Here is a 27369-nt window from a genome sequence, read left to right as displayed (position 1 = left end):
ACAGGCACACACCTTCACAGGCCCCCGGGGTGCTCCTCCGACCCTTTGGTGACGTCCTTTCCTCTCACCTTCACCGCACCCCACTTCACCTGGATACACGGGGGGTAGGAAGCAGTGTGGTCAGTGTCCATCCTCACCTCCTAAGGCAGCAATTCGGTAACTTCAGGGTGGTAGGATCCCATGGAGCACTTGACAGTAATTCAGATTCAGATTCCCGTCCTCCCCCCACCCTGAGATTCTGAGTCCGTGGTCTGGGGCCCAGGTAATTCTGAGAAGGTGGTCTTTGGAGGGACGCTGAGTGGTCTGCTAGCTGTGTGGTGGAGAAAATAATCATAATCATACTGGCTGCATTCATTGTGTGCCTACTGTGTACCTGGTGTTTTTCACGAACCACCTCGTTTCATCTTTTGACAGCCTTCCTGGAAGGTGCCATTATTTCCATTCCCAAGGTCACACTGGCCACTAGAGGAGCCACAGTTTGACTTGGTTCCCTCCATTCACACCAACCTACCCACACACACAGACTCACAGGGCCTGGGACCCACCCCAGGGACAGGACCAGACCAGCATCTGACTCCCCAGCAGGAAGAAATGGCCGGGTGGGACCCACCTGCAGGAAAGTTGCAGGGTTGGTCTGTGACGGAGAACACTCCCACCCCCCGCCACCCGGGATGAGGCAGGGGGACCAGCCCACCCGCGAGGCTCCAGGGTGCAAGGCCGGACCGGGCCAGGCTTGGCGAATTCCCAGGTGGCGGGCGCCCCCTGCAGCCAGACAGGGGTGCTGCAGGGCAGAGGCGGGACTTCGGGCTCACACCCCGGCATTGCTGGGTTTTCTCCTCCATCGTCTCCAGCCGTCGCTGTGGCTGTTATGGTTGCCCCACTTTAAGGATGAGAGCAAGGTTGAGTGTTTTGCCCGAGGTCGCAGAGGACCCTGGCTCCTCCCTCCCAGGGGCTTCGTCCCAGCCCTTCAGAGCCCGCCTCATCCACACTCCCTCGCATCGAGGACAGACAGTGCAGCAGGGCAGCTGTAGGAGGTAGGCAAAGGGTATTTAATGGGCTTTGGGGCGGGGGGGGAGGGTCTCAGCATTCCCGCCAGGAGAGTGGGCAAGGGCAGGGCACAGAGGTCTCCACAAGGGGCTCAAGAGGTGAGGTTCGGCTGCGGGGGCTCCTGGCATCTCCCAGTGCGAAAGGGCAAGAGGTAGGCGGAGCCTCGTCTGGGGGCCTCCTGCAGCAGCGGCGGCACCCGGCTGGCGTGGAGCTAAACACACGGTGGGGGGGATGCGGGCTCTCCCTAAGCCCCGCCCCGCTGGCCACCCACTGGGGAGCAAGAAACTGCCCAGACTGTCTCCCATCAACAGGCAGAGCAAAGGGAGTGGGATAGCACGCCAGAATGTCACTGCAGGGGTTCTGGAAAGGCTACATCATTCTTAATGCTCCACTTCCACATGGTTCATAGACTGGGCTTCAGAGTAGAAGGTGCCTTTAAGTAAAGGAAATCCCCCCCTCCCGCTCCCGCCAATTATAAACCACGGGACTAGTCTCAATCCTCATAAATAGCTGAGGAAACTGAGGCCCAGAAAGGGTAAGTGACTGGCCCAAGGCCACCCAGCAAGTGAGTGGTGCGGCCTTTTCCCTTTGTGTTTCCAGGGTCCCCTGGTGTATTCTGGAGGCCTGTGACTCTACTGTCAACACTCTTCAGGCCTATAGTGCCCCTCTCTCGAGCTCTAAGTGCTCCAGCTTCAGGGCCAGCCCAACATTGGGGGGCTTCTCCCAACACCTGTACAATCTGCAGACGCCCCCTCCCAACACACACAGGCACACGCGCACGCTGCACACACACACACACATTCCTCACCTCCTGGAGGGCTGCAGCCTCACCACTCCCTGGGGGCCCCTTCCCTGGTTTGTCGAGACCCAGAGGTTGGGACTGGGGGCCAGACCCAGGCCCAGGGAGGTCTGGGGGACTGAGCGCGGAGGGGCACGTCGGGAAGTGCGGGTTCTGCCTGGGCACCCAATCAGGTCCCACCACTCTCTGCAGCCTGACAGCTTCGGCCATGTACCTGGGGAGCAACAAGCCAGATGCGAGTGGTCGCGGCCCTCCCGGCCTGGTCCCCCTCAGCCTGGGGAGCACACAGCCTGGGCATGGTCCTGCAGGGAGCTGTCACCAATCTCATCCAGGCTGCCATGCGCCTCTAACCCCATTTCTTGGGGCAAGAACCCACAGAGGCAAGGAATAGGAAGCTCCAGAGGCTCCCACAAGGCCTTGGAGAAAACTCCAAAAGAAGAATAGTGAGCGTAAGGGGCTGGGAGCTATGCTGAGGGGCCAGGGGAGATGACCCAGCTTCACCCCACCCCACCCGCGCCAGGGGCCACCGCTCAGGCCTCTGCTTTGCCAACTCACTTGGGTCCCAGCGGTGCACAAATTGTTAAATACCAGTTGCTGGCACAGCCGTGGTCGAAGGGGTTGTATCCTTGCAGGTATCGGCACTGGGCGGGGGGCGGGGAGGGGGGGTCGAGGACAGGAAGAAGAGCTCAGATCCAGCAGGACTGGGCAGGCCACACCCCCACTGGCCGTCCCTGCACCGGTCAGCTCAGCCCAGGGCTGCAGCAAGACTCCAAGGACAGAGGAGCCAGGAGAGTCAGGCGCGGCATCCCCAACCCACTTCTGAGCAGCTCTGGCACTGCATCCACCTCTCCTGCCTGCTCAGGGATCCTTCCCCATCACCTTGTATCCCCTTTCGCACTATCCTCCCCCTCTGTCTCATTTGGCCACACACATCCTCCTGCTACCTCATTCCAGATCCTTTCGGATCTTCCTTTTGCTGATAAACTACTCCAAAGACAGTTCCACCCATGTTCCCTCAACTCCTCTACTTTCCCACATCTCATTCTTTCCTAAAATTGTGCCTTCACTGAATTTCACTATCCAGAAGGACAGTTTGTGGTGCCTAACCATATTTCCCTAACCAAAATCACATGGCCTTGGAAATCTGGGCTGAATCTCCTGAGCACCCAATGCTTGGCCAATGTCACGCCCAAAGGTCAAGTCCTCCCCGGAAACTCTTGACCAGGTTTTCTCCTCCTCCCCTCCTTCCGCGCATCAGCCTCGCCCCTCCTCCTTCCCAGCACAGGCTGAGTCTCATGGGGACCTCAAGAGCCTTAGCTACAAAGTGTTTGTCCCGTCCTAAAGTGGCCCAAGAGTACCTCCGCCCCCCACCAGCTCCCCTGGGTACCATGCCCTTAACCATTATGATTTTTTGAGTTCTGCCTACTTTAAGGTGTTTCAAGAATTTAAGGGAAACTGGCATTCTACTCTCAATTTTAATTAAATGGTTAGAAGAGTCTGATTAAATTTACAATCAGAATTTTCAATCTAGAGAAATAAATTTTTATTTATTAGATGTTCATGAAGAAGAGAAAAATGTTGATTGCTCAGTGCTTAAAGAGATGGTAATTGTTTAATGAATTCATAAGAACTGACTAATAAAATAGAGCCCTTCCTCTCCCCATATGGGACCCTCAGACATGAATGGAATCCAACAGCTCGGAAGTTCCCAGAACTGTCCTCTCTCACCGGCTTCAGGCCTGGTCTCCTGCCCCAGTTCTGCATCTCAAACGCCCTCATATGCTCCACAGGACCAAAACCAAAGTGGGTATCTACTCGCCCCATCTCCTGCCCAATTCCCTGCTGCCTCTGCTCTCTCTCCCCTTCTTCCCCGGGGATCGGGGAGTCAGACTTCTCTCTCTTTCTCTCTTTCCTTCTCTCCCAAAGCATTATGGATTCCTTTGTTTGTAGGTTCACTCATTTGTTCATAAATATTTGGGGACCTCAACACCGTTCCAGGCATTGCTCTGGGGACTGAGGACACACCACAGACAACAAAGCCAGCCTTAACTTTCAGGGTACTGAGGGCAGTTGGGGAGTGGTCAGGGCAGCACAGAGAGGGGATTGGGGAGAAGAGCAGGCAGCCGAGCCAACACTCCAAGGTGCAGGCAGGGGAGCAGCAGCCCAGGGCAGCAGAGAGAGCTGGACCCTGAGAGGCTGGGGAAGGGCCACAGCAGGTACATTCTGTTTCAGATGCTGCTCTGTGCAGCCTGGAAAGATTAGTCTGAGGATTGCCCGCTGGCTTTGGCCACTTGGAGAGTGCAGCATCAGTAAGACAGTGAGGACGGAGGCTGGGCTGAAGTGGGCTGAGGAAGGTGAAGAACGAGGCTAGTGAGCACAGCCAATGCTTTCAGGAAATCTGGTTGCGCTGGAGGGCAGAGTACAATAGGGGAGGCCTGCAACGTTAAGGGATGTTTGCTTTGTTTTTAAGATGTTAGAGACAAGAACATGTGTACTGATGATGGGAAGGTATGGCAATAATGATGACCTATGGGGCACTTACTCACACCAGCCACTGTTCTATGTATCTCACACACATTAACCCATGCTGTCCCCTTTTACGGATGGGGAAACTGAGGTACCAGATGGCTAAGTAACACAGCCAAGATCTCCCTGCTGGTGTGTTGTGGAGCTGTGATTTGAATTTATGTGGTCTGGCTCCAGAGCCCCTGTGATCTAAGCAAGTGGCCCAGCAGTAGTTGTGGTCAAGTGATGGAGGTAAGAAGGGAATAAAGTTGAGGTGTGTGAAGAATGCCTGAAATGGGTTCTGGTAATGGGAAAGAGCCCTGCCTGGTGAATCACAGAGTGCAGACCACATTTAGGTTTCTTAAGGCTGAAGATCCTGGATTGAGACAGCCCCATCTGAGCAGGGGAGGGAGGGCAGGCCTATGGCCTGACCTGGGCTAGAAGAACCACAGGATGTGGGAAGGGAGAATGCTGCCCAGGAGAGGCTGAAATGAGGGACTGAGGCTGAAGAGAGAAGACATGCAGACCACAGAGAGCTGATGAGTCAGGGCTACACAGAGGAGTCACAGGTGGGCTGGGAACCAAATATGGGTGCGGTGGAGTGATTAAGTGGTGACTGGAAGGATGGGAAATGGTGGGCAAAGAGGGTTCCTCTGTCCTTTCATCTGTCTCAAGGTCTCCAGCCCCTCCCTCATTGACGTGACCTACAACAGTCTTCCTAAAACAGCCTTTAGTCAAGTCATTGCCGTGTGGAAGGAATCCCATGGCAAGGGTGTTCACTTTTACCACTCCTAATCAACACAGTAATGAAAGTCCAAGACAATGCAGTAAGAAAAGAAAAGGAAATAAAGCCATACACGTTGGAAAGGAAGAAATGAAACTGTCCTTTTCACAGATGACATGATTTTCTATGTAGAATCAACAAAAAAAAATTAGAACTAATAAGTGAGCCTAGAAAAATTGCAAGATTCAAGACTAATATACAAAAATCCATTGTATTTTCTTATAATAATAAACAAATGGAAATGAAATTTTTAAAAATTATAATAGCACACAAAAATGAAATACTTAGAAAAAATCTAACACAATGTAGTCAAGATCTACATGCTGAAAACTGTAAGACACTAATAAAAGAAATCGAAGAAGCCCTAAATAAATGGAGAGTTATACTACTTTCATGGGTTCAAAAACTCAATATTGTTAAAATGTTCATTTTCAAAATTGATCTATAGGTTCAACACAATCCAAATGAAAATCTCAGCAAACATTTTTTGCAGAAATTGACAAGCCGCTTCTAAAATTTATATGGAAAATCAAGGTAACTAGAATAGCTGACAGAACTTTGAAAAAGAACAAAGTTGAAGAACTCACATTGTATGATTTCAAGACAATATAAAGCTACTAAGCAAGACAGTATGGTACTGGTAAAAGAACAGAGAGCCCAGAAATACACCTACACCTCTATATTCAATTGATTTTTGACAAATGTTCAAACGCAACTCAATGGAAGGATAGTCTTTTCAAAAAATGGTGAACAACCCATAAGCAAAAAAAAAAAAAAAAACACCCATAAACAACAACAACAACAAAAAATCTTGATCCATGCCTTGCATCATATACAAAATTTAACCCCAAATGAATCATAGTCCTAAATATAAAACCTAAAACTATAGAACTTCTAAAAGAAAACATATGAGAAAAATCTTTGTGACCTTGGGTTAAGGAAAGATTTCTTGATTACACACCAAAAGCACAATCAATAAAAGAAAAAACTGATGGGGGACTTCCCTGGTGGTCCAGTGGCTAAGACTCTGTGCTCCCAATGCAGGGGGCCCAGGTTCAATCCCTGGTCAGGGAACTAGATCGCACATTCCGCAACTAAGAGTTCGCATGGTGCAACTAAAGATCCCACGTGCCACAACTAAAAGATCCCATGTGCTGCAACTAAGATCTGGCAAAGCCAAATAAATGAATAAATAAAAATAATAATAAAAGGAAAATGTATTAAAAAAAGAAAAGAAAAAACTGATAACGTACTTCAAAATTTAAAACTTCTTATCTTTGGAAGACACTGTTGAGAAAAATGAGATGACAAACCACAGACACGGAGAAAATATTTGCAAAACACATATCTGAATCCTGAATAAATACAGATTTCTTAAAACTCAATATTAAGAAAACTACCCAATTTTTTTAATGGGCAAAAGACTGGAACAGATATTTAATCAAAGATATACTGATGGCAAATAAGAACATGAAAAGATGTTCAAAATCTTTAGTCATGGGCTTCCCTGGTGGCACAGTGGTTAAGAATCCGCCTGCTGACGCAGGGTACACGGGTTCGAGCCCTGGTTCGGGAGGATCCCACATGCCGCGGAGCAACGAAGCCCGTGCGCCACAACTACTGAACCTGCGCTCTAGAGCACGCAAGCCACAACTACTGAAGCCCACGCACCTAGAGCCCATGCTCCGCAACTAGAGAATCCACCGCAGTGAGAAGCCCGCGCACCACAACAAAGACCCAATGCAGCCAAAAAAAAAAAAAAAAAAAAAAATCATTAGTCATTAGGAAAAAGCAAATTAAAACCACAATGAAGTGTCACTACACATTTATTAGACTGTCTAAATCTTTTAAAAAACTGACAAAGCCAAATGTTAATGATGCAGAGCAACTGGAATTCTCATATATTCCTTATGGGAATGCAAAATGGTCAGCCATTTTGGAAGACAATTTGGCAGTTTCTTATAAAGTTAAACATACAGTTACCATATGACCCAGCAATGCCAGCCTTAAGTATACACCCCCCCAAAAATGAAAACTTGTGTTCACATGCCTGTACACCAATGTTTATAGTGGCTTCATTTATAATCACCACAAATTGGAAACACCCCAAATATCCTTCAATTGGTGAATGGGTAAACAAGTTGTGTTACAGCTATATGATGGAAGACCACACAGCAATAAAAAGGAGGAAACTCCTTATGTGGGCAACAACATGGATGAATCTCAAATGCATTATGCTAAGTGAAAGAAACCAGACTCAAAAAGCTATGATTACATTTATGTGAGGTTCTGAAAAAAGAAAAACTATCGGGATAGAAAACAAATCAGTGGTTGCCGGGGGCTGCAGAAAGGGAAAGAAACGGACTCAAAAGGCCATGAGGGAATTTGGCAGGGGTGGGGTGGGGGTGGGGAACGGGTTGGGGTTGATGGAACTGTTCTAAATCTTGGTTATGGCGGTGTACAGGACTTATGAGTTGGTCAAAACTCACACAACTGTGCACTTAAAAGGGTGAGTTTTACTGTATGTAGAGAAAAAATCCTATCAAGGCTCCCGGGTTTCCACTGCACCAAGATTAAATTATCCACTTGACTTCTTTGCCTTTTAAATCTGGCCAATCCCAGGCAGACCACTTGCCCATGCCACAGCTGCTCCAATTAGAACTGTTTCCTCATCATCCTATCAACATTCCACAGGCTTTCAGGCTTCCCAGCTTTTTTGCAAGCTTTGCCCATCACTGCAATGCCCTTCCCTCGATTTATGCCCGTCCGAAACCACTAAGTGGCACGTCCTACTCTACTCTGAAGTCCTCACTGAACTCTCAATGCTCTCTCTGAGTCTGTGCTACACAACGTAGGCAGACCCCTCTCCCCGAGTGTTCGCAGGTGTCTGGCGAGGGTTACTCTGATTTCAGGTTCCTTGTCAACACAAGCGCAGGATGCAGCCTTACTCACCTCTCCGCCCATAGCTCAAAATAATGCGCACGCGCCTAGCACACAGTAGCGCACCTTCGACGCAGCGCACCCAGGAAGGAGAGTGACCACCAAGCTCCAGGAGCAGATGAGATCTGAGCTGAATTTGGGTCTGGAAGGGCTAATGAGGCACCTTCGAGCGAAGTCAGGCCATCAAGGACCAGGGCGTTGCAGAAACCGGAAAGTGCGGAAGTCCGGGAGGGGCAAGGTGACCACCCACAGCCCGATATAGTGGCGCCCCGCTCGGCCCCACGTACCTTGCCCTCGTAGGAGCGCTCGGCCGCGCTCACCGACATGGCCTGGATCATCAGCAGCAGGAAGAGTGGCACCAGGAAGCCGGCGGCGGGTACAGCAACCACGATGCTGCGCACCAGCTAAGGAACAGCGCCTCTGGCCAGTCCTCCTTGGCCCCGCCCTTCACCGACCCCGACCCCAAACAGCCCCGCCCATAAGCCCCGCCCACCCTCTCTCTGTGCTCTATCCTAGTGTAAACCTCACCTCACCCTGCTGTCCAGGCCCCCGTGCCACCTCTAGCACTTCCCCTCCTTGACCCTGCTAGATGCTCACCCCTTCGCAGTTCCTCCTATCCCCACCCACCTGCCCGATCCTACCCACCGGCACCTAGTCCCACACTGGTCCTCCCCGAGCGGCTTCGCGGAAAACCCCGCCCACCATTACCTCTGCACCGCCCGCCCCCGTGACCCTCCTCCTCCGCTGTCCCCGCCCTCCCCACAGCTCCCCTCGTGGGTCCCGCAGCCCAGCAGATACGCAATAGCCTTGTCCATGGAGAAGGGCAGGTGGGTCGTGCGCACCAGGAAGATCAGACAGGTGACTAGCATGGCACCTGAGTACAGGCACAGCGACAGGATGAGCAGCATAAAGAAGCGAAAGTTGCGGTGACCAATGCAGTTATTGACCCACTTGCAGTGGTGATCAAAGTCCTAGGCGAGAGGGAGAGGGGGACCTCGAGGACCCAACCTCTGACCCAGGCTCCATCGCCCCCAAATCTAGGCCTTACCCCCACCCTCTAAGCCACCTGCCCTTGGCCTCATGCACTGGCTCCCATTCCTAGGGAGACACTGGGCCACAAAGTCCCTAACACTGCTGGCATTTCTGTGGTTAGAGCACCATATGGCTCTGTGGCTCACATAGTTTCATGTCAAGAGGCTTTAGAGCCGGGGCCTGCTGGTCTTCTCTGGGACACATCCTGGTGTAACTTCAGGCAGGACATAGAATATCTCTGGGCCTCTGTTTTCTTATCCACTGGATGAGCCTAATAATAACACCCTTGCCCAGCCAGTCTCCCAGGGTTGTAAGGACCAGTTAAGACAGCACATTGGTAAACTGTTGCAGGCTGTGCACTTAGAGCCCAAGAGACCAGGAGACCCTCTGGCCTGGACAGCCAGAAGAGGACAGGCAAAGTTCCCGTGGCCAGGCCAGCAACCTGCCTGAGGGCCTCGGGCATCTAGTGTCAGTGAGCCCTCGATAGGTCAGGGGTATCTTTCCTTCCCCTGGCCTGACCAGGCCCAGCATAGATGTGGATGCCCCTCTGCATGTCAGCACCAGTGCAAGAAAGGGCCAGCCTCCCAGGAAAGGTGCAGGCACAGTGGCAGTGACTTGTATGAGTGACCAAGAGTGACTGGGAATTACTGCCGCCCTTGGTCTTTAGTGGTCCTGGAAGTAGTTTCACACCGACCACAGGCCCCTGTGTGAGTGGGCCTCCTGGTCCCAGGCAGGTGCTGGGAGGGTAGGTGGGCAGGCGAGAGGGGCACTTACCTCCACACAGATGTTGCACCAGGGGCAGTGGTAGGTCCGGGGCGGGCGGTGGAAGCAGCACTTATGGCACCACTGCAGGCGGAAGGCCCTACGGTTCACCCATACCACATGCACCATCGTGGGGCCCTGTTCATTGGAGCCTGGCATGGGAAAAGGACTGAGCAGCAGGCAAGAGGCCCTTCCAGCAGAGTCTGCCATAGCAGAAGGGTGCGGGCACGCAGCCCCACGACATCACTGGGCTCCAGCGGGGGGGCCAGGTGGGCACGGGGATCCTTAGTCCCCACCGAGCAAGCTGGCCAAGCTTAGAGAGGCTGGCAGTCAAAGGGAAGGTGGGTTTCCAGCCCGAGGAGTTCTTTGAGAACTCAGGCCTTTGCCACTGTGAGCCATGCTTTAAGGGATCTGTGTGGTAGGAAGGAGGAAGAGAAAACTGAGTGGTTGTGAAGAGCTGGCTTCTCTACCCAGCCTGCCCTAGCCCTCCGCTCCAAGGCAACTGGAAAACCTCCAAATTTCTGTTTTTCCACACCTCCGTGGCTCGAGAAATGAAGTGCCAGATGCAGGGCTTGAGCACATGAGGACATGGGGTGAAGGGGTCCTGAGACCCCAGGCGGGGAGATGGAAGGAGCACTTTAGGAGTCATCCCAGCAGGCAGGAGCCCTTCGGGTGCTGCCTCCTTCTCCCAGGGGGCCAATGTCTCACCTTGATGCAAGATGCCAGGGTCTGAGAAGTTGAGTGAAACGAGACTGAAGAAGGTGAGGATAAAGAGGAGGCCTGTGATGATGGGAAAGGCCCATTCCCCGTTCTGGGCCAGCCACCTGCAACTGAGACCAGAGCAGGAGTCAGCCCTGATCTGGGGCGGCCTGAAGCTCCCCCCAGGACCTAGTCCACCGGGTCAGGACCCACAGACCATAAATCCTGGTCTAAATATCCAGGCTAGTGACAGATCCATAGAAACTCCACCAAAGGTCATTGAGTATTACCAGCCACCCGCAGCTCCCAGGTGCACCAAGCACTCTATACCTCTGTGCCTTCGCACGTTCAGTTCCCTCTGCCTAGAACCTCTTCCTTTTCCTGACCCCTCTTCTGTACTCTCCCTGCCTCCGTACTATCCTTATGTGTTTTCCTTTCTGTTGCTCTGTAAGAAACCCGTCAGCTTGTGTGGGAGACTTACGGGAATGCGAAGAAGAGGCCACTGAAAACGACCAGCAGCACCACGTTGAAGGCGGCAAATAGGCTCGGGAGGATCCAGGGGAGTGGGGCCTGAGGCGGGCTATGGGGCTCCTTCAAGAGCGGCATGGCTGGCCCTCCCATGGCCCCAGGGGAGATTAGGGCCCCCACGCTCCCTCCCCACTGCTGGCTCCAGGAGCCACATGGCCACAGCAGCCTCAGAAGCCACAGCCCAGGGTGGAGGGAAAGAAGTCCCAGTGTGACATCACAGAGGCTGAGGAGAATGGGGCCTAGGGGCTCTTCAGCAGCACTGTCTGCCACCTGTGACCGTCACTTCCAACAGCAAACCATACCCCTACTTGTGCTGGGGACTGAGAGGTCCTGCCCCTGCGAGGTTCGAGACTACATGAGATTAGAGAAACACGTGGGGAGAAGCTGGGTGTTGCTACTCACCCTTTTGGGCTCAGTGCTAATCAAAGCAAATGGGTGTTCATTTGTTCTATCTCCATTTTTTCCTTGTTGTTGTTACAAAATTGCACTTTGGGGGAGGAGGCAGCTAAATCTTCCCTTGTTTCCAGGATTGGCTTCACAACACAATTCTGGTCAATGAGACATAAGTGGATGTCTGAGGGTTTCTAGAAAGGCTTTTGCTTTCCTGATGAAAGGGGGAAGAGACACAGTTGGTGCAGCTTTGCCCCTTTCTTCCTGTTTTGAACCTAGACGTGCTGGCTTGGTCTACCTCGACCCATTAGGCAATAAGTCAACATGGGACACGAACAGAATGACAATAATGACACTGAGTCACTTCCCCAGCCTTGAACTGCCTCCCTCTGAGCTGTTTATTATGTGAGAAAATAACTGGGTTTTCTGTTACATACAACTGATATTTGTCATTTATTTTAGTTACTGAGCATCTGAACCCCTCTGTGTTTGGAGGATCCCTGAACTATAAGTCTTGATGAAGGGCAAAGACTCTTTCTCCATCCCAACTGAACCTGAAAATGCCAGATACTTGCATTCGAAGCCTCTCTTGCAGCTAGCACACAGGTCTGTGACTTGGACGCCACCAATTAGTCTCAGATCTGCTACCACCAACCAACTGAGGAGTCCACTGAGATGCAGCAACTGTCCTTTTAAAACTTAGATCATGGCCTCCGATTAGAACCTTCCAACTGCTTCCCTGCCCACTCAGAGTAAAGTTCAAAGTCCTTACCATGGCCTTCAAGGCCCTCCCTCATCTGGCCCCACTAACTTTCTGACCTCATTTCCCAACACTCAGCCCCGTACTCACTCTACACTCGCCAGGCACGCTGGCCTCCATGCTGTTCCTCAAACACACGTGGTATAGTCCAGTCCTGGGTCCTTCACACTTGCTCTTCTCTTTCCCTGGAATTCTCTGCCACATATATTCACAGAACTTCCTTCCTCACTTCATTGTATTCTTTGTTCCAGCGGTGCCTTCTGCCGTTATCCACATGCCTGCATCTCCAACTGTTTCCTTACGATAGATTCCTAACAGTTGGATTTAGGGCCAATGAATGCGAATATTGAAAACATATTTCAGAGTCGAGTCATTGCCTTACTTGACTTGGTCGTGTCTCTCGCCTGCGTCCACTCTTCGCGTCCTGTCATTCCAGTCTTGTGCTGCCCAGTGCCCGCCCGCAGGATGGCCCATGAGCAGATCTGCTACTCGGACAAGTACTTCGATGAGCACCATGAGTACTGGCATGGCATGTTACCCAGAGAACTTTCCAGACAAGTACCCTAAACCCATCTGATGTCTGAAGAGGAGTGGAGGAGACTTGGGAGTCTAGGCTGGGTTCATTACACAATTCATGAGCCAGAAGCACACCTTCTTCGCTTCATACGACCTCTTCCAAAAGGTCAAAAAATGAAGTATATCTGGGGATCATCAATTAAATCTTTTTCAAATTTAATGTATATGTGTATATAAGGTAGTATTCAGTGAATACTTGGAAAATGTACAGATCGCTCATCCAAAAAAAAAAATTTTGGTTGTGTTTATTGCAAATATGTTCCCAATTATTGTTTGCCTTTTAATTTTGCATGCAATATTTAGTGTATAAAGTTTTTGTTGTTTTTATATAATCAAATCTATGGATCATTTCCTTAGCATCATCTTACCTTATTTCTGTGTCTTTCCCCTCCTTCTATCTGATAAATTTTTTTTTTTTTTTGCGGTACGCGGGCATCTCACTGCTGTGGCCTCTCCCGTTGAGGAGCACAGGCTCCGGACGCGCAGGCTCAGCGGCCATGGCTCACGGGCCCAGCCTCCGTGGCATGTGGGATCTTCCTGGACCGGGGCACGAACCCGCGTCCCCTGCATCGGCAGGCGGACTCTCAACCACTGCGCCACCAGGGAAGCCCTATCTGATAAATATTTAACTATATTTAACTCCTTCTATCTGATAAATATTTAACTGTATTTCTTGTTTTCTTTTTCATTTAACTCTTTAACCTACCTGAAATTAATGTAAGGGTAAGATACAAGGTAAAGGTCCATCTAATCGTGTATTTTCCCCATGTCGTTATAATCAGTTGTTTCGGCATCATTTATCAAGTAAGCTTTCCTTTCCCTCTTACGACAGATACTAAGTTCTTCATGTGCACTAAGATCTGCGGGTAGCACTATGAGGTGCCTCCCAGAACCCCCTTCAGGAATGAAGATCTTATCCCCACAGTGGCTAGAAAACAGCCTCAGCTTTGGGGATTGCCTCCCCTAAAGAAAATTGCCTCACCCAGGGTCCCACCTCCTTCCAGGGGCAGGTTGCATCCAAGGAGTGGTCCAACATGAGGTTATAAAGGCCCAGACATTTTGCCCCAGTGCAGGACAAATCCAAAGGACCATCCTAGCACCCATGTGACCTTGGAGTTGGCTGAGGCTTTTATTAGGCCCTTACCACAGTTTGACTTCTCCCTTTGCTCAGCCCTGCTTCCTTCCCTTTCCTTTCTTTCCCTTCCCTTCCACAGGTGGTGGTCCCAAAATCATCCCCTAATAAACACCCTATGTGCTAATCTCTAGAGTTTGTTTGTGGACTTTTTCTTTCATTGATTTATTGAATTTAGCACCCTGTATTTCAATGTTTGTAGTTTTAGAATCCAGGGGCCTTTTTGCGTTCTTAGTTGTCATCATCTGAATCCCTAAACTTATGATGTTGTGTAGTAAACGAAAACATCAGAACCCAAAAATATTCACTAATGAATGAGAAATGAGGCCCCACTCAAATATCACCTTTCCTTTAATACTAGCATCTTCCTTTTACATCTCAACTGCAATGCAAAACAATGCCAAGTGCAGGTACGATGACAACTTATTGCAAAGTGACATTCTAAATCTTGCAAAAGAAGCAGCATCTTATGATGTTGATAGACATTATATTAGAATGCAATTTAAATTTTTTTTATTTTTAAAAAATGTATTTTTATTGAGTTAACACTGGTTTTAACATTATATAGTTTTCATGTGTAGAACATTATATTTCCAATTCTGTATACACTTACAGCATGTTCACCACCAAAAGTTTCCATCCATCACCATGCAGTTGATCCCCTTTAAGCATTTCATCCTCCCTCCCGCCCCTTACCCTCTGGTAACCTCTTGGTTACCAAACCAAAACTGTTTGTTTTTGGTTTGATTTGGTTCGTTTATTTATTCTGGGGGTTTTTTTAAAGAGAGAATATTATTTAAATGACCCCAAAAGTAATCAACAAATAAGGGGCTAGTCTAAAACAGCTTAGAATTGAAGAATGGGATATCAATAAGGTTGATAACATGGTAGACTCTTCAAAAAAGAATGCCTAAGTCTTCACTGGTAAATTATACCAAACGTTAAAGAAGAATGAACACCAGTCCTTCTCAAACTCTTCCAAGAGATAGAAGAGGAAAGAAGAAAGAACACTTCCTAATTCATTATATGAAGTTAGTATAACCATGATACCCAAGCCATATGAAGACATTACACACACACACACTCACTAAGATCCCACATGCCACAGGGCAAATAAGCCCACGCGCCACAACTACTGAGCTCGCACACCTCAACGAGAGAGCCCGAGTGCCACAAACTACAGAGCCCACGCTCTCTGGAGCCCATACGCCACAACCAGAGAGAGAAAACCCACACGCCACAACTAAGAGAGAAGCCCACACGCCTCAGCGAAGATCCCGTGTGCTGCAACTAAGACTGACACAGCCAAAACAATAAATAAATTTTTTTAAAAAGAAGAAATACAGTATTAAAAAAAAATCAAATGATTGAGGAGCACTAGGGAAAACTGATGAAATTTATGGTTGGTTGGTCTTTTTTTTTTCAGAAATTACCCTTACACTGAGAAAGCCAAAACTGAAGTGATAGATGTCTTATCATGTTACCATACGATTTTGTGGAGAAAATCAAACCAAAAAAAAAGAAAAATGAAGCGAAGAATTCATTCTTTTTCTTTAATAGGTTATTACTTTTTAAAATATTTATTTATTTATTTGGCTGTGCCGCGTCTTAGTTGCAGCACGCGGGATTTTTGTTGCTGCATGCGGGATCTAGTTCGAACCTGGGCCCCCTGCACTGGGAGTGCAGAGTCTTAACCACTGGACCACCAGGGAAGTCCAAAGAATTTGTTTTTCTTGATTCTAAAAATCAGTGTTTGACAGCTAGCAGTCCTAAATTAGCAAAAGAAGAACCCGATTGGCTGGTCCAGCTCATTTTCCTGATACGCCTTAGCTATGGATGGCCCGGCCTTAACTAATCCATGGGTCCCATTGTATAGAAGATAGGGACTCTGGGTCAGACAGAAGTACCACATCAGCTCTAAAGCCCTCCCTTTCACCAACCCCTTGCCATTCTTCCTTCCATCATCATCCATCCTGAGGATTAGCCAGTCTCCCCTGGGCCTCCCAGCCCCTGCTTCCCGGCTGCGGGAACAAGAGTGTCAGCCCAGCAGCCTTCTCTTTCCAACTCCCTCCTGCTCTTCAGACCTCCTCTCCTGCCTCCACCACCCCTGATCCCCCATTTCTGTCCCAAAGAAGTTTCAGAGAACATCCTCAGCACCCTGTGTTCTCCTCTAGGGAAGTCTAAAGTTCAGGGCTCTGGGCGGTTAAGCTCAAGGCCTCTCACTGGGTTAGAGATGAATGACCCAGGGAGGATGGAGCACTCCTGTGGAAATGGTTGAGGAAGTTGAGTCAGGCTGTGCCTTGCTAGGGTGGGGCCCAGGCGACTGACCCTCCGGAGGTTAGTGCCCTTGTCTTATGTGTTGTACCCTTACCTCCACCTTAGGAGGTAATTGGACCCTGAGACTCCTGGATCATTACATTGTCCTGTCCAGAGAACTGTACTTTAGGAGAAGGGTAAAAGAGGGAGAGGGCTCTTCTTGAACCTTAGGAGATATTTTGAGGTGCTTTGGGACAGGAGTAAGGAGTCTTCTTGGTGCCACATCAGTAACTTCTTCCTCTGATTGTATTTACTTACCAGCTCAGAGCAGGGGGATTTCTCTACCTTCCCAGAACTGATTCTCTTGACCTTCTCATGGGCCTTTTTTCTTCTTTCTTCCTTATTTTTACTATCGAAAACTTCATCTGAGCCTCAACACAGCCCCTGACCCAGGTCCCTTCTGCCTCTCTCCACACCTCCATGTCTTTCTAGCCAACCTGGTGTCATAACCCCTCTGAGCCTCAGTTTCCTTATCTGTAACATGGGAATAAAGAGAGCATTTACCTCATAAGGGTAATTGCAAGGTTTAAATGAGATAAGGAACATGCAGCAATTCCTACAGCACCTGGTGCATGAATGCTCAATATACATTAGCATTAGCATACATACTGTTGCTGTGATTTTATTATTTTATCAGTCATGCAACCAGTTCTAAGGAGCACTTAGTATGTGTGAGGTCCTGTGCTGGGAACTTAGGGGTACTATGCTTGGCCTTAAATAGGTTTAAATCTACTTGGAAAGAGAAGAGAAATCACCAATCAATAAAATAGTTCAGAAGCATACAATTTGGTGGTTTTTCAGAATCTGTCAAAATGCCCAGAAATCTCACTCAGTAACTCTGCCTCTTAAATACACCCTCCCCCACTCCCCATTTGCTGCATCTTCCGGCGGGGGGCCGTTTGGCTGGATGAGCCTGCCATCAGGATGCTGTGGGCTGGGCTTTGGGAAACTCACATGGGCCTTGTCTGGACTTCCCGTCTAGCCCTCCCTTCCACACTCCAAGCCAACAGCACCAACACAGTCAAGGCCTGAGCCCTGACTTCCATCTTCAGGGGGACAGAGCCAGCGTTCCAGCCAGGTTCTGAGGGAGAGGGGGTTGCTGACCAGGGGATATTGCTGGGAGGACCAAGGATTTTGTCTCTACCACAGCCTTCAAAGGCTCCTTAGGAGGGATGGAGGGTGAGGGCGGGCTGTGGGCAAGGGGCAGCCAAAGGCATTTGTAGGAGGGAGGAAGGAGGGGCCACACCTACCGATAGGGAGGAGTAGGAACCAGGGAACTCAGCCAGCCGAGGGGATCAAATTCCTCTGCGGTGAACTCTGAGATAGGAGCTTGTGGGCACGGAGGCCTGAGGAGGGAGAGAGCCAGAGGGGGAGACCCAGCCACTCCACCTACCCACAGCCCAGTCCCGCAGGCAGCAGAGCCGGCAGTAGCCACCTTCCCCGGGGCCCACACCTGCCTGTGCCTCCTGGGTCCTCAGTGCCTGCCCTGAAGGAAAGCCGGAGAGAAAAAGGAGACAATGGAGCCAGAGAGGACTCAGATAAAGCTTGATCCCAGGTGAGTGAGGGAGGCAAGCCCCGAGCCAGGAGCCAGTTGCTAAGCAGCAGGGGCCCCTCTCACTCTGGCCTGTCCCTACCTCCCTCTCGGGGCCCTTTGGCTCCCAGCACAGAGAATGACCCAGAACTAATAATAGTCTGGCCATCCCACAAGGTCCTCAGGGACACTGTGGGGTAGGGCGAGTGTATGACCCTTCAGAGCCTTAGCTTTGGCCCCCAACCAGGGAGAGAAAGACCCCAGAGGTGGGGGCAATGGGGGGCATGCACAGAGCCCTGACCAGCTGGTACTAAGGGTCCACTCTTTCTCTGGGACCCTGCTCTTTCTCCCTAGCCAACCGCTGGGCTTCTGCCCCAGTGGAAGTGGAGAAAATGGACTATGGGCTTTCTGAGCACTGCAGCCAGACCTACCCCTGGCCTAGGTGGCAGCCTGCCTTACACAGTGACCCAGGCCAGTTCTCCATTCCTTCTAAGAGTCAGGGCCTTGAGGGGAGATGGACAAGCTCCCTGAACCCAGGAGTATTTGAGGGAATGTCAGGTTGCTGGTGTCCCTTCTGCTACCTCCCCGTCCCCAGGTCCCCATATTCTGAACACACGCTGGTGTCTCTCCAGGTACACGGCAGCTCTTCTGGAGGTTCTGCAAACCAATTACAGCATTCCCTCTATCTGCTTCTCTCACCCTCCCACAGCAGCCCAACTTCTGAGAGGTGAGTCAGGGACCCTCTGTAGAGGGAACTGAAAGGAGGGAAAAACTGAACATCCCGGGGGAAGTCAAAAGAGCTGAGAGGAGCTGAGGAAAGGTGGTCCTGAGCTAGCCAGCCTGGAAGGCCTGGGAGGATGACTGGCCCAGTGTCTGTCTATCATGGTAAAAACCTGGGAGAAGAACAACTCCTGGAGGAGACAAAAGTCCAAAAGAGAGGCACGACAACATGGCCCACAGACAAAGCTGCATGTTGGGCCTCCCCAGCTCAAATTGGGGACAGTGGTCTGGAGCATTTTTCAGACCCCAGGGCCACCCAGGGACTCAAGCTGGTGCCCAAAGCCCCATAGAATGCCCTTGAGGTGTACACAACATTCTCCTCAGGAGAGGGTCTGTACAATTCTAGTGGGGCGGTTATTATGAATAATGTTCTGAAAACTTAGGTGAACCTGTAAAAGTATTCTGACAGTGTTGGCCAACTAGATCTTATTACTGAATTGCTTTTGAAAGTGAAAGGCAGATGATGAGACTCTGTTTATTCCTTGGACACGTAAAACAGGACAATCAAATGACCCTAGCATCTTGAAAAGCAAATGTGGCTCCCATCCACAGTTTATTTGGTTTCCCTACTGCATGACTAACTACCTCTTAGGCATTGATGAATAGGAGTCTGCGTCTCTATGGTATCCTTAATGCCTTTCCCAGCCTCCTTCCTGATGTCTACCTCAAGTAGTAGACTCTTGCTGAACAGCAGGATGTTGTCAGTGTGAACTGGGAGGCAGACATGGGCATGTCCTCGGACAGTGTTCAGCCATGCTTCAGATGCTTTGAACCAGAGTGAATACCAACTGCCAGAGAGTGTCCAGACAGGCCTTGTAGCTACTCTGTGGTTCATGCCAGTAGGCAGATGCTACATCCAGCTCCAGGGACCCCTTGTTCAGAGACTGCAGCTGGTGGCACAAGTGACAACACACCAGTGTTGTCAACCAGAGGCAATTTTGTCCCACTGGAGACTTCTGACAATGTCTGGAGGCAATTTCAGTTGCCACAGCTAGAGGGTGCTACAGGCATCTAGTGGGTAGAGGTCAGGGATGTTGCCCTGGAAACAAAGGAAAGTCCCCACAACAAGGAATTATCTGGGCCAATGTGTCAATAGTGCTGAGATTGGGAAATCCTTCCTTACACAATGAAAATGGATCTCACATTGCTTTGCTACAAAATGTGCAAATAGAAGCACCAAGGATGTTCAAAGCAGGGAGACCATTCTGAGTCTGGTAGTCTGGAGACCTGCCTTGTCCCCAGGTGGAATTGTTGGAGTGGGTAGCAGTTGGAAAGTGGAGAGCCGGTGGTGGGCACTGCTGGGGTTGGGGTGGAGATAGGAGCAGGCAGGTTCTTCAGACACTGAGGAGCTGGATCTGGCAAGATTCTAGGTTACTGGTGGGGAAGCAGGGGACGATTGAGAGGGCTGGGCAGGTAAGGTGGGGCCTGATGAGGGTCAGGCAGAGGAGTTGTACTTTATCCTGCAGACAGAAGGAGCGGACAAGGGCTCTGAGATTGGGAGGGGCTGGATAGTGTTTCAGGATCATTAATCAGCAATCAAGATAGACTTTGGGGAAGAAGAGCCTTGAGAATCAGGGGTATAAATTGGAGGTTATTGCCCCAGCCCAGCAGGAAGGGCAAAACCTGAGCCAGATCTGTGTCAGGGAAAGGAAGGGAAGATTGGAAAATACAGACAATCCAAAGAAAGAGCAGGCAATCTGGTAAATATTTAGGCAAGGTAAGTGAAGGAAAAAGAAACTCTAATGATGACCCCGAGACTCTGGACAGTGGTGATGACACTGACAGAAATAGGAGAGTCAGGAAGAGGTGCCCATTGGAGGATGTGGTGAAACCCCTTCCTCCTTCATTTATAAACTCTGTTATTCCTTAAATTAAATGCCATTTAAGAAATAACTATTCTGGAAGAACTATTGAAATTTTCAATAATCTGTTTTTGAAATGCCTGTGATATGGTTGCAATTATAATCCCTACACGATTTTTTTTTTAATGGACTGATCCAAACATGTATTTGTGGGAGTGAAGGGCCAAGAAAAGCCAAGACAATTTTGATAAAGAGTAAGGAAGGTATGTGTCCTACCAGATATTAAGGCTTATATATCAAGACTAGAGTAATTAAAGCAATAATGTAATAACTGCAACCACACAGCTCAGATTGGGACTTGAACCCACTGTCTTTTTTTTTTTTCCTTTAAAAAAAAATATTTATTTATTTTTGGCCGCACTGAGCGGCATGTCGCATCTTAGTTTCCCAACCAGAGGTCAAACCCGTGCACCCTGCAGTTGGAAGCAAGGACTCTTAACCACTGGACCTCCAGGGAAGTTCCCCACTGTCTTTTCATTGAAATCACACACCTGGTCTCAGGACTTACTGAAGCCCAGGTTCTTTATGCTTCCACACAGAAGAAATTCATTGAAAGGCAAAGTGATAGGTAAGAAGTAGATTTATTTACAGAGCTACACACTCCATAGACAGAGTGTGACACATCTCAGAAGGCGAGAGACCCTGAAATACGGGGTGATTAGTTTTTATGGGCTGGGTAATTTCATAGGCTAACTAGTGGGAGGATTATTCCAACTATTTTGGGGAAGGGGCGGAGATATCCAAGAATTGGGGCACCGCTCATTTTTTGTCCTTTTATGTATGGTTGGCCTCCGTACTGTCATAGCACCTGTGGGTGTGTCATTTAGCATATGCTAATATATTACAATCTGTGTATAATGAGGCTCAAGGTCCACTGGAAGTTGAATCTTCGACCATCTTGCACCTAGTTGTTTCTAACTAGTTTATGTCGCATCCTCAAGAGCTATGGTTTTTAGAGGTTGTGCCCTGCCCCCTTCCCTCCTGTTTCACAAGGGGCCTGACAAGCAGAAAAATGAAATAAAATAGAGGGTCTAGAAATAGACCCATGGCCACTTGGGGATTTGCTATATGAAAGGATGGTATACACATCAGTGGGACAGGATGGACTCTTTGAGGAGTGATGCTGGACAACTGCCTGTCCCTATGGCAAGTAAATAAACATGAAAATAACTCCAATATAGCTTTAATCCAGATAGATTAAGTACCTAAATGTAAATGCAAACATTTTACAAAAGAAAATATGGAAAGATATCCTTATGGTTGGAAGTAGAGAATAATTTCTAAAATAAAACACAAGAAAGCACAAATGATCTTGAAGATTGACTACATAAAGCAGACAAAATTCTGCACAACTAAAAACACTATAAACAATGTTAAAAGCCAAGCCAAAGACTGGGAGAAGATATTTTCAAGCCTTATAACCAACAAAGGATGATTAGTCAGTATAAGAAAAATTACCCAATAAAAATTAGATAAAATAGATGATCATACAATTCATACTAGAAGAGGAAACCCAAATGGCCAATAAAGGTACAAAAAGATTATCTGTTTTGTTAGGAATTAGGGAACCTCAAGTTAAACAATGAAATAACATTTCACTATTCTCTCAAAGATGAAAATTAAAAGTCCGATAATTCCAAGTGATGGTGAATTTAAGGTGAACTGTGAACTCTCATAGACTGCTGGTGGGAGTACAAATTGGTATAACCACTTTGAAGAGTAATTAGATACCTTTAACACTGAAGATTCTCATCTCCTACAACCCAGAAATTCTAATTCTAAGTGCTTGAATAGAGGAACTCTCCTATATATGCCAAGGAGACACATTTAAGAATGCTTATGGTAGCATTTGTTTGTCACAATGAAAATAATAACAACCATGAAAACAATGTTGAGTAGAAAAGCATTTCACAGGATAATACCATTTATATAGATTTTTTTAATGCAAAGCAATATAATATGTTGAGTATGTACATATATTGTAAAAAATTAAAACATACAGGAAAAGATACACCTCAACTTCAGAATAGTAGTTAGCCCTGGGAGGTGAGCTAGGGAAGTGAAAAGGATCCAGGAGGTATATACAGGGGCCTTCAAGTACATCTGTAATGTTTTATTTTTCTAAGAATAACTTTTGAAGCAAAGTTGGCAATATCGTAACACTCTTTAAAATGGATTATGGATATATTAATATTTTCTCTATTACTATATTTTATTTTTTAAATCTTTATAATTTTAAAAATAATTATAAAAAAATAATTTTTGACAGGCTGTGATGAAATGTTAGATGAAAAAAACAGAATGCAAAATTTTACAGTATGATTGCAGTAATACAATATGTATGAACTTTAACCAGGATGCTTTTTTTTTTTTTAACATCTTTATTGGAGTATAATTGCTTTACAACCGTGTGTTAGTTTCTGCTTTATAACAAAGTGAATCAGTTATACATATAACAGGATGCTTTTTTAAAGCTAGTTTTTACTGAGCAAATACTATATTCCATGCTAAGAGGTTTAATTGGAGGATAAATAACCTGCCCAAGATTATAGAGCAAGGAGTAAATGGAATTTTACTTTGAACTCAGAGCCTATGCTCTTAACTTCCATGGAAATACATTATACAAAAATGAAAATAATTTTTGGTTTGGAACTAGCTAGGATTATGGTGATACTCTTTTTTCAAAGTTTTAATGTTCTTATATTGCTTTCATTATTTAAAAAAGTAATCTTCACCGTTACAGATACAGTGGGAAATTTGCTAGTTGCTAAAGGTATAATTGTATTCAAACAGGTGAGTTAGACAAGCATTTCCCAAAACGTGTTCCTTGGAATACTAATCCCATGGAGTGCTCCATGAAAACAGAGCCTGTAGAAAAATAAGTTTTGCGAAAACTATATTCTGTAACTTCCTTTTGGAAATTAACAATATAAATCAGATTTAAAACTTGGTATACTCCACAGGAAAGAAACATGTTTAACTTTGTTTAAAGTGTTTCCAAAGATCCTTGTGCAACTGGATACTTTTGTTCCATAATATCTATTAAGATGCAGAAAAAAAAAAGATAGAGGACAATCTTCCAAGAAGATAAATGAATTTGAAGTAGAGTAGTGGTGTCGGGCTATGTATGCTAAGGAAGTTCCCTCTCTCATACTTTTGCGCTATGGAAGTGGATACAAGAGCCTGTAGATGCTGCAAGTATGAGAAAGAATAGAGCACCAAAGCCAGCAGATACAAGAAACTGCAAAAGCACTTCCATATTGAACAGTTGGAATATGCCTCACCTCCACCTTCATCAACTTAAGCAACATTTAGGGCTGCATTTGATTGTTTATATCACTCCACATTTCCTTCCATAGCTATGTGAACACACACCAAGAGACAGCATGTGTAATGGTGAAGAGAATGGACTTAGGGTCAGGAACCCCTGGGTTTAAATCCCAGCTCCGTCACTTCCAGGCTGCGTGACCATGGGTGAGGTGCTCAACTCCCTAAGCCTAGTTTCCTGAAAAAAACCTATAAAATGGAGATGACAATAAGAATTCTCATGGGGTCATTTCTTTCATTCAACAAATAGTCACAGTTACTGTTCCATGCACTTGGAGATAGAACAGAAAACAAGCCTGACAAAATCCCTGCCTTCACAGACTTTATACTACCATCACTCCAATGGGGTAGACAACAAACAAGTAAATAAATATGTAAATAACCTAACTGTTGGGGGCAGCTTGGGGGAGAGGAGGTAACACCACACTGGACGCTCAAGGGAGGCTGGCTGAGGAGGGGGATTTGAGCAGAGAGCTCAATGATAGGAAGGAGCCCGCCACAGGGAGCTCAGGGAGAAAAGACGAACAGACAGAAGCCAAGTACCATAAAGTTCTGGAGGTGGAAACAGCTCAGGTGGTTGTTGGGAGGCTGAGGAGTGGTAGGGAAATCCTAAACCTCAGTAAACAGAAGAGGCGAGGGGCGGCGATTGAGTTTGGAGAACGCAGGGTGCGGGAGAGGATGAGGAATCAGTAGAGGAGACCTAGGGTCAGAGACCAGGAGAGGAACCAGGAGGACTGTGGTTCTGGGGGTCAAGGAGAGGGAGATTTTCAAGGAGGGGGAACAGTCAAGGACAGTGAACACTTGCTGGCTTCTGGAAGGGCTGTTTCCACTCTCAGCTCTCAGTGAGCTGATGAGGACAAGAGTCAAGTAGGGGGTGGGGGAATCCCACAAGGAGAGGCCTGCAGCGGTATGCCCCTTCCCAACAATGGACGTTGGTTTTTAGAAATCTACTGAATTAATTTTAGTTTCTCCCTATCTGGACTTTATATTTTGTCTGTATTTTTTTAACTAAACATTTCTATTGTAAAAATAATTCAATAAAGTCAATACGAAAATAGAGAAAAGTGAAAAGAGGAAAAGTCATGTATGGTCCCATCACTCAAGACCAGCACTGCAAATATCATAGCATAAGTTCTGTTTTCTATGCTTTTATTTAACATTAGTGGAAATCATACTATACTACAATTTTATGTCCTGTTTTTATAAGCATGACATCATATGAATTTTTTCACGTCATTCTATGTTTGGCAAAGTATGTGTTTAAAAAAAAACTTTTTTGTTATAAGATACGTATTCATTATAGAATAATTGGAAAAGAAAGAAGACAAAAACCACCCACAGTATCATCACTCAAAGACAGCATTGTTAATTAATTTCTAGGCTTTTTTCTAGGCAATGATTTTTTCGTGTTTTTATTTTATCAAAGTAACACATGAACATGTGTTAAAAATTTAAATAGTACAAAAAGGCTACTAAAGAAAATCAACTATCCCCTGCCCTATTTATTCTCATTTCTTTTTTCTTCTAAAAAAAATTTTTTTGTCCATGCCACGCAGCATGCAGGATCTTAGTTGCCTGACCAGGGATCAAACCCACACCCTCTGCAGTGGAAGCACAGAGTCTTAACCACTGGACCGCCAGGGAGGTCCTCTCGTTTCTAATCTTCATCCTCCTTTTTTAGCTGATGATTATTCTGATAGTTACCTTCAAATTACCATTATTTCCTGTGGTATCAATTTTGGACATTATCTGTAGCTGCCTCTATAATACATGAAAATTTAATTCACTTAGCACCAAACTTCTTCTACTCTTTCCACATAGTTATGTCAATATTTTTAGTTGGTTATCTGTATAGCTGTATATACTATACCTATATTTTATTTCTTATTCTGCCAACTATGGACAGTACTTCTTCACTTTCCATTTTATATGATAAAGATATTAGGGCCCCACTCTTTCCATCAATTCTTTTCTACCTTTCTCTCCCCAGTCAAATCTTTTAAACATGGTTATAATTTTACCACGCTACTTATCTTTATTTTTATTTATTTATTTATTTATTTATTTATTGGCCATACCACACAGCTTGCAGGATCTTAGTTCCCCTACCAGGGACTGAACCCAGGCTGCTGGCAGTGAAAGTACCAGGTCCTAACCACTGGACTGCCAGGGAAATTCCCTTTGCTAATTTTGCATTCTGCTTTGTTCACATAAAGATTTGTTTGTTTTAGTCATAAATTACATATAGTAAAGGGCAATGATTTTTATTATTATTATTATTTTTTTTGGCTGCACTGGGTCTTCGTTGCTGTGCGCAGGCTTTCTCTAGTTGCGGTGAGCGGGGGCTACTCTTCGTTGCGGTGCACAGGCTTCTCATTGCGGTGGCCTGTCTTGTTGCGGAGCACGGGCTCTAGGCGCACGGGCTTCAGTTGTTGTGGCTTGCAGGCTGTAGATCGCAGGCTCAGTAGTTGTGGCGCATGGGCTTAGTTGCTCCGCGGCATGTGGGATCTTCCTGGACCAGGGATCAAACCGGTGTCCCCTGATTTGGCAGGCGGATTCTTAACCACTGCACCACCAGGGAAGCCCATATCTGTATTCTTGTTGAAGAACATGTGGACTGTTTCCAGTTTTGGCCATTATGAACAATGCTGCTCTGAACATTCTTTTGGTGATTAAGGCACTCATTTCTATTAAATATGTTTCCGTGAGTGGAATTTTTGTGTCACAGGGTAGGTGTATGTTAAGCTTTAATAGATACTACCAAACTGTTTTCCAATGTGGTGGCACCACCCCCAATAGCAATGTGTGAGAGTTCCAATTGTTCCTCATCCTCACCAGCACTTAGAATCATCAGTCAAAGGATGATTAAAATTAAAAGCAATTCTAGCCCTATTGGTGGGTATATAATGACACCTCACATTTGTATTTCCCCAGTGACTGTTAATATTTAGCACCTTTTTATGCTTCTTGAACATTTGGATATCTTCTTTCGAAAAGTTACTGTTTAGGTCTTTTTCACTTTTAAAAATTGTGTTCTTTTTCTTTCTGATAGGAATTCTTTATATATTATGGATATGAGTCTTTTGTTGGGTATTTGTATTGCAAATATCTTCTCTCGGTCTGAGCATGCCCTTTCATTGTCTTAATGTTTTCTTTGTCAAATGGAAATTCTTAATTTAAGGAAGTCCAGTTTATCAATTTTTTTTCTTTATGATTAGTGCTTTTGTGTCCTATTTTAAAAGGATCTTTGCCTATCTCAAAGTCATTAAGGTATACTTCTCTGTTTTCTAAAAACTTTATTGTTTTAACTTTCACATTTAGGTATTTTTGTATGATGTGAGGGAGGGGTCAGTGTTCTTTTTTATCACTTTGCATATTGAACGAGATGCAATTAACCCAGCACTTTCTCAAAAAGAATCCTTCCCCCTGAATTGTAGTGAAGACTTTGTCATAAATCAGATGACCATAAATGTGTGGATCTGTTAATAAGTTTTTCTGTTTTTTAAAACAGTGTTAACACGTTTTTTTAAATATTACTACATAGTCTTTGCAAAGATTTTTTTTTTTTTTTTTTTTTTTTTTTTTCGGTACGGGGGCCT

At 46.7% G+C, this 27369-nt stretch overlaps 2 protein-coding genes and 1 pseudogene across 3 annotated transcripts in view; 2 read left to right on the top strand and 1 right to left on the bottom strand.

The window, feature by feature from the left end:
* Positions 1–1034: 1034 nt before the first annotated feature.
* On the bottom strand, positions 1035–11248 carry ZDHHC19 (zinc finger DHHC-type palmitoyltransferase 19). The gene is made up of 8 exons (XM_007110480.2): positions 11050–11248; positions 10578–10699; positions 9882–10021; positions 8874–9046; positions 8363–8468; positions 2402–2487; positions 1856–2060; positions 1035–1258 (listed from the first exon to the last, which is right to left on the bottom strand). Exons 1-8 carry the CDS (start codon positions 11187–11189, stop codon positions 1139–1141), a joined length of 1092 nt encoding a protein of 363 aa, XP_007110542.2. The 5' UTR covers positions 11190–11248; the 3' UTR covers positions 1035–1138.
* A 1445-nt stretch (positions 11249–12693) lies between these two features.
* On the top strand, positions 12694–12999 carry LOC102985907 (cyclin-dependent kinases regulatory subunit 2-like; annotated as a pseudogene).
* A 3603-nt stretch (positions 13000–16602) lies between these two features.
* Positions 16603–27369, top strand: part of SLC51A (solute carrier family 51 member A) — a 39852-nt gene continuing 29085 nt past the window's right edge. Inside the window, exons 1-2 of one of the 2 annotated variants that reach the window (XM_055084733.1) lie at positions 16603–17825; positions 18434–18528. In XM_055084733.1, the coding sequence (XP_054940708.1) occupies positions 17788–17825; positions 18434–18528 (133 nt within the window). In that variant the 5' untranslated portion in view covers positions 16603–17787. The remainder of the gene's footprint in view (positions 17826–18433; positions 18529–27369) is intronic. The other variant, XM_007110486.3, reaches the window with a different exon arrangement.

Source organism: Physeter macrocephalus, chromosome 1, assembly GCF_002837175.3.
Source record: "Physeter macrocephalus isolate SW-GA chromosome 1, ASM283717v5, whole genome shotgun sequence".
Lineage (NCBI taxonomy): Eukaryota > Metazoa > Chordata > Mammalia > Artiodactyla > Physeteridae > Physeter > Physeter macrocephalus.
The sequence above is the reverse complement of the archived record's forward strand: the minus strand, read 5'-3'. Positions and strand labels throughout refer to the sequence as shown.

Bases quoted from the DNA above. Each gene is read 5' to 3' on its own strand.
- ZDHHC19 (XM_007110480.2), bottom strand. From the start codon at position 11,189: ATGGGAGGGCCAGCCATGCCGCTCTTGAAGGAGCCCCATAGCCCGCCT. The intron at 9,047-9,881 runs GTAAGTGCCCCT...CCTCTCGCCTAG, and splicing joins GGTGCAACATCTGTGTGGAG to GACTTTGATCACCACTGCAA. The intron at 8,469-8,873 runs GTATCTGCTGGG...GCTGGTGCGCAG, and splicing joins TCCATGGACAAGGCTATTGC to CATCGTGGTTGCTGTACCCG.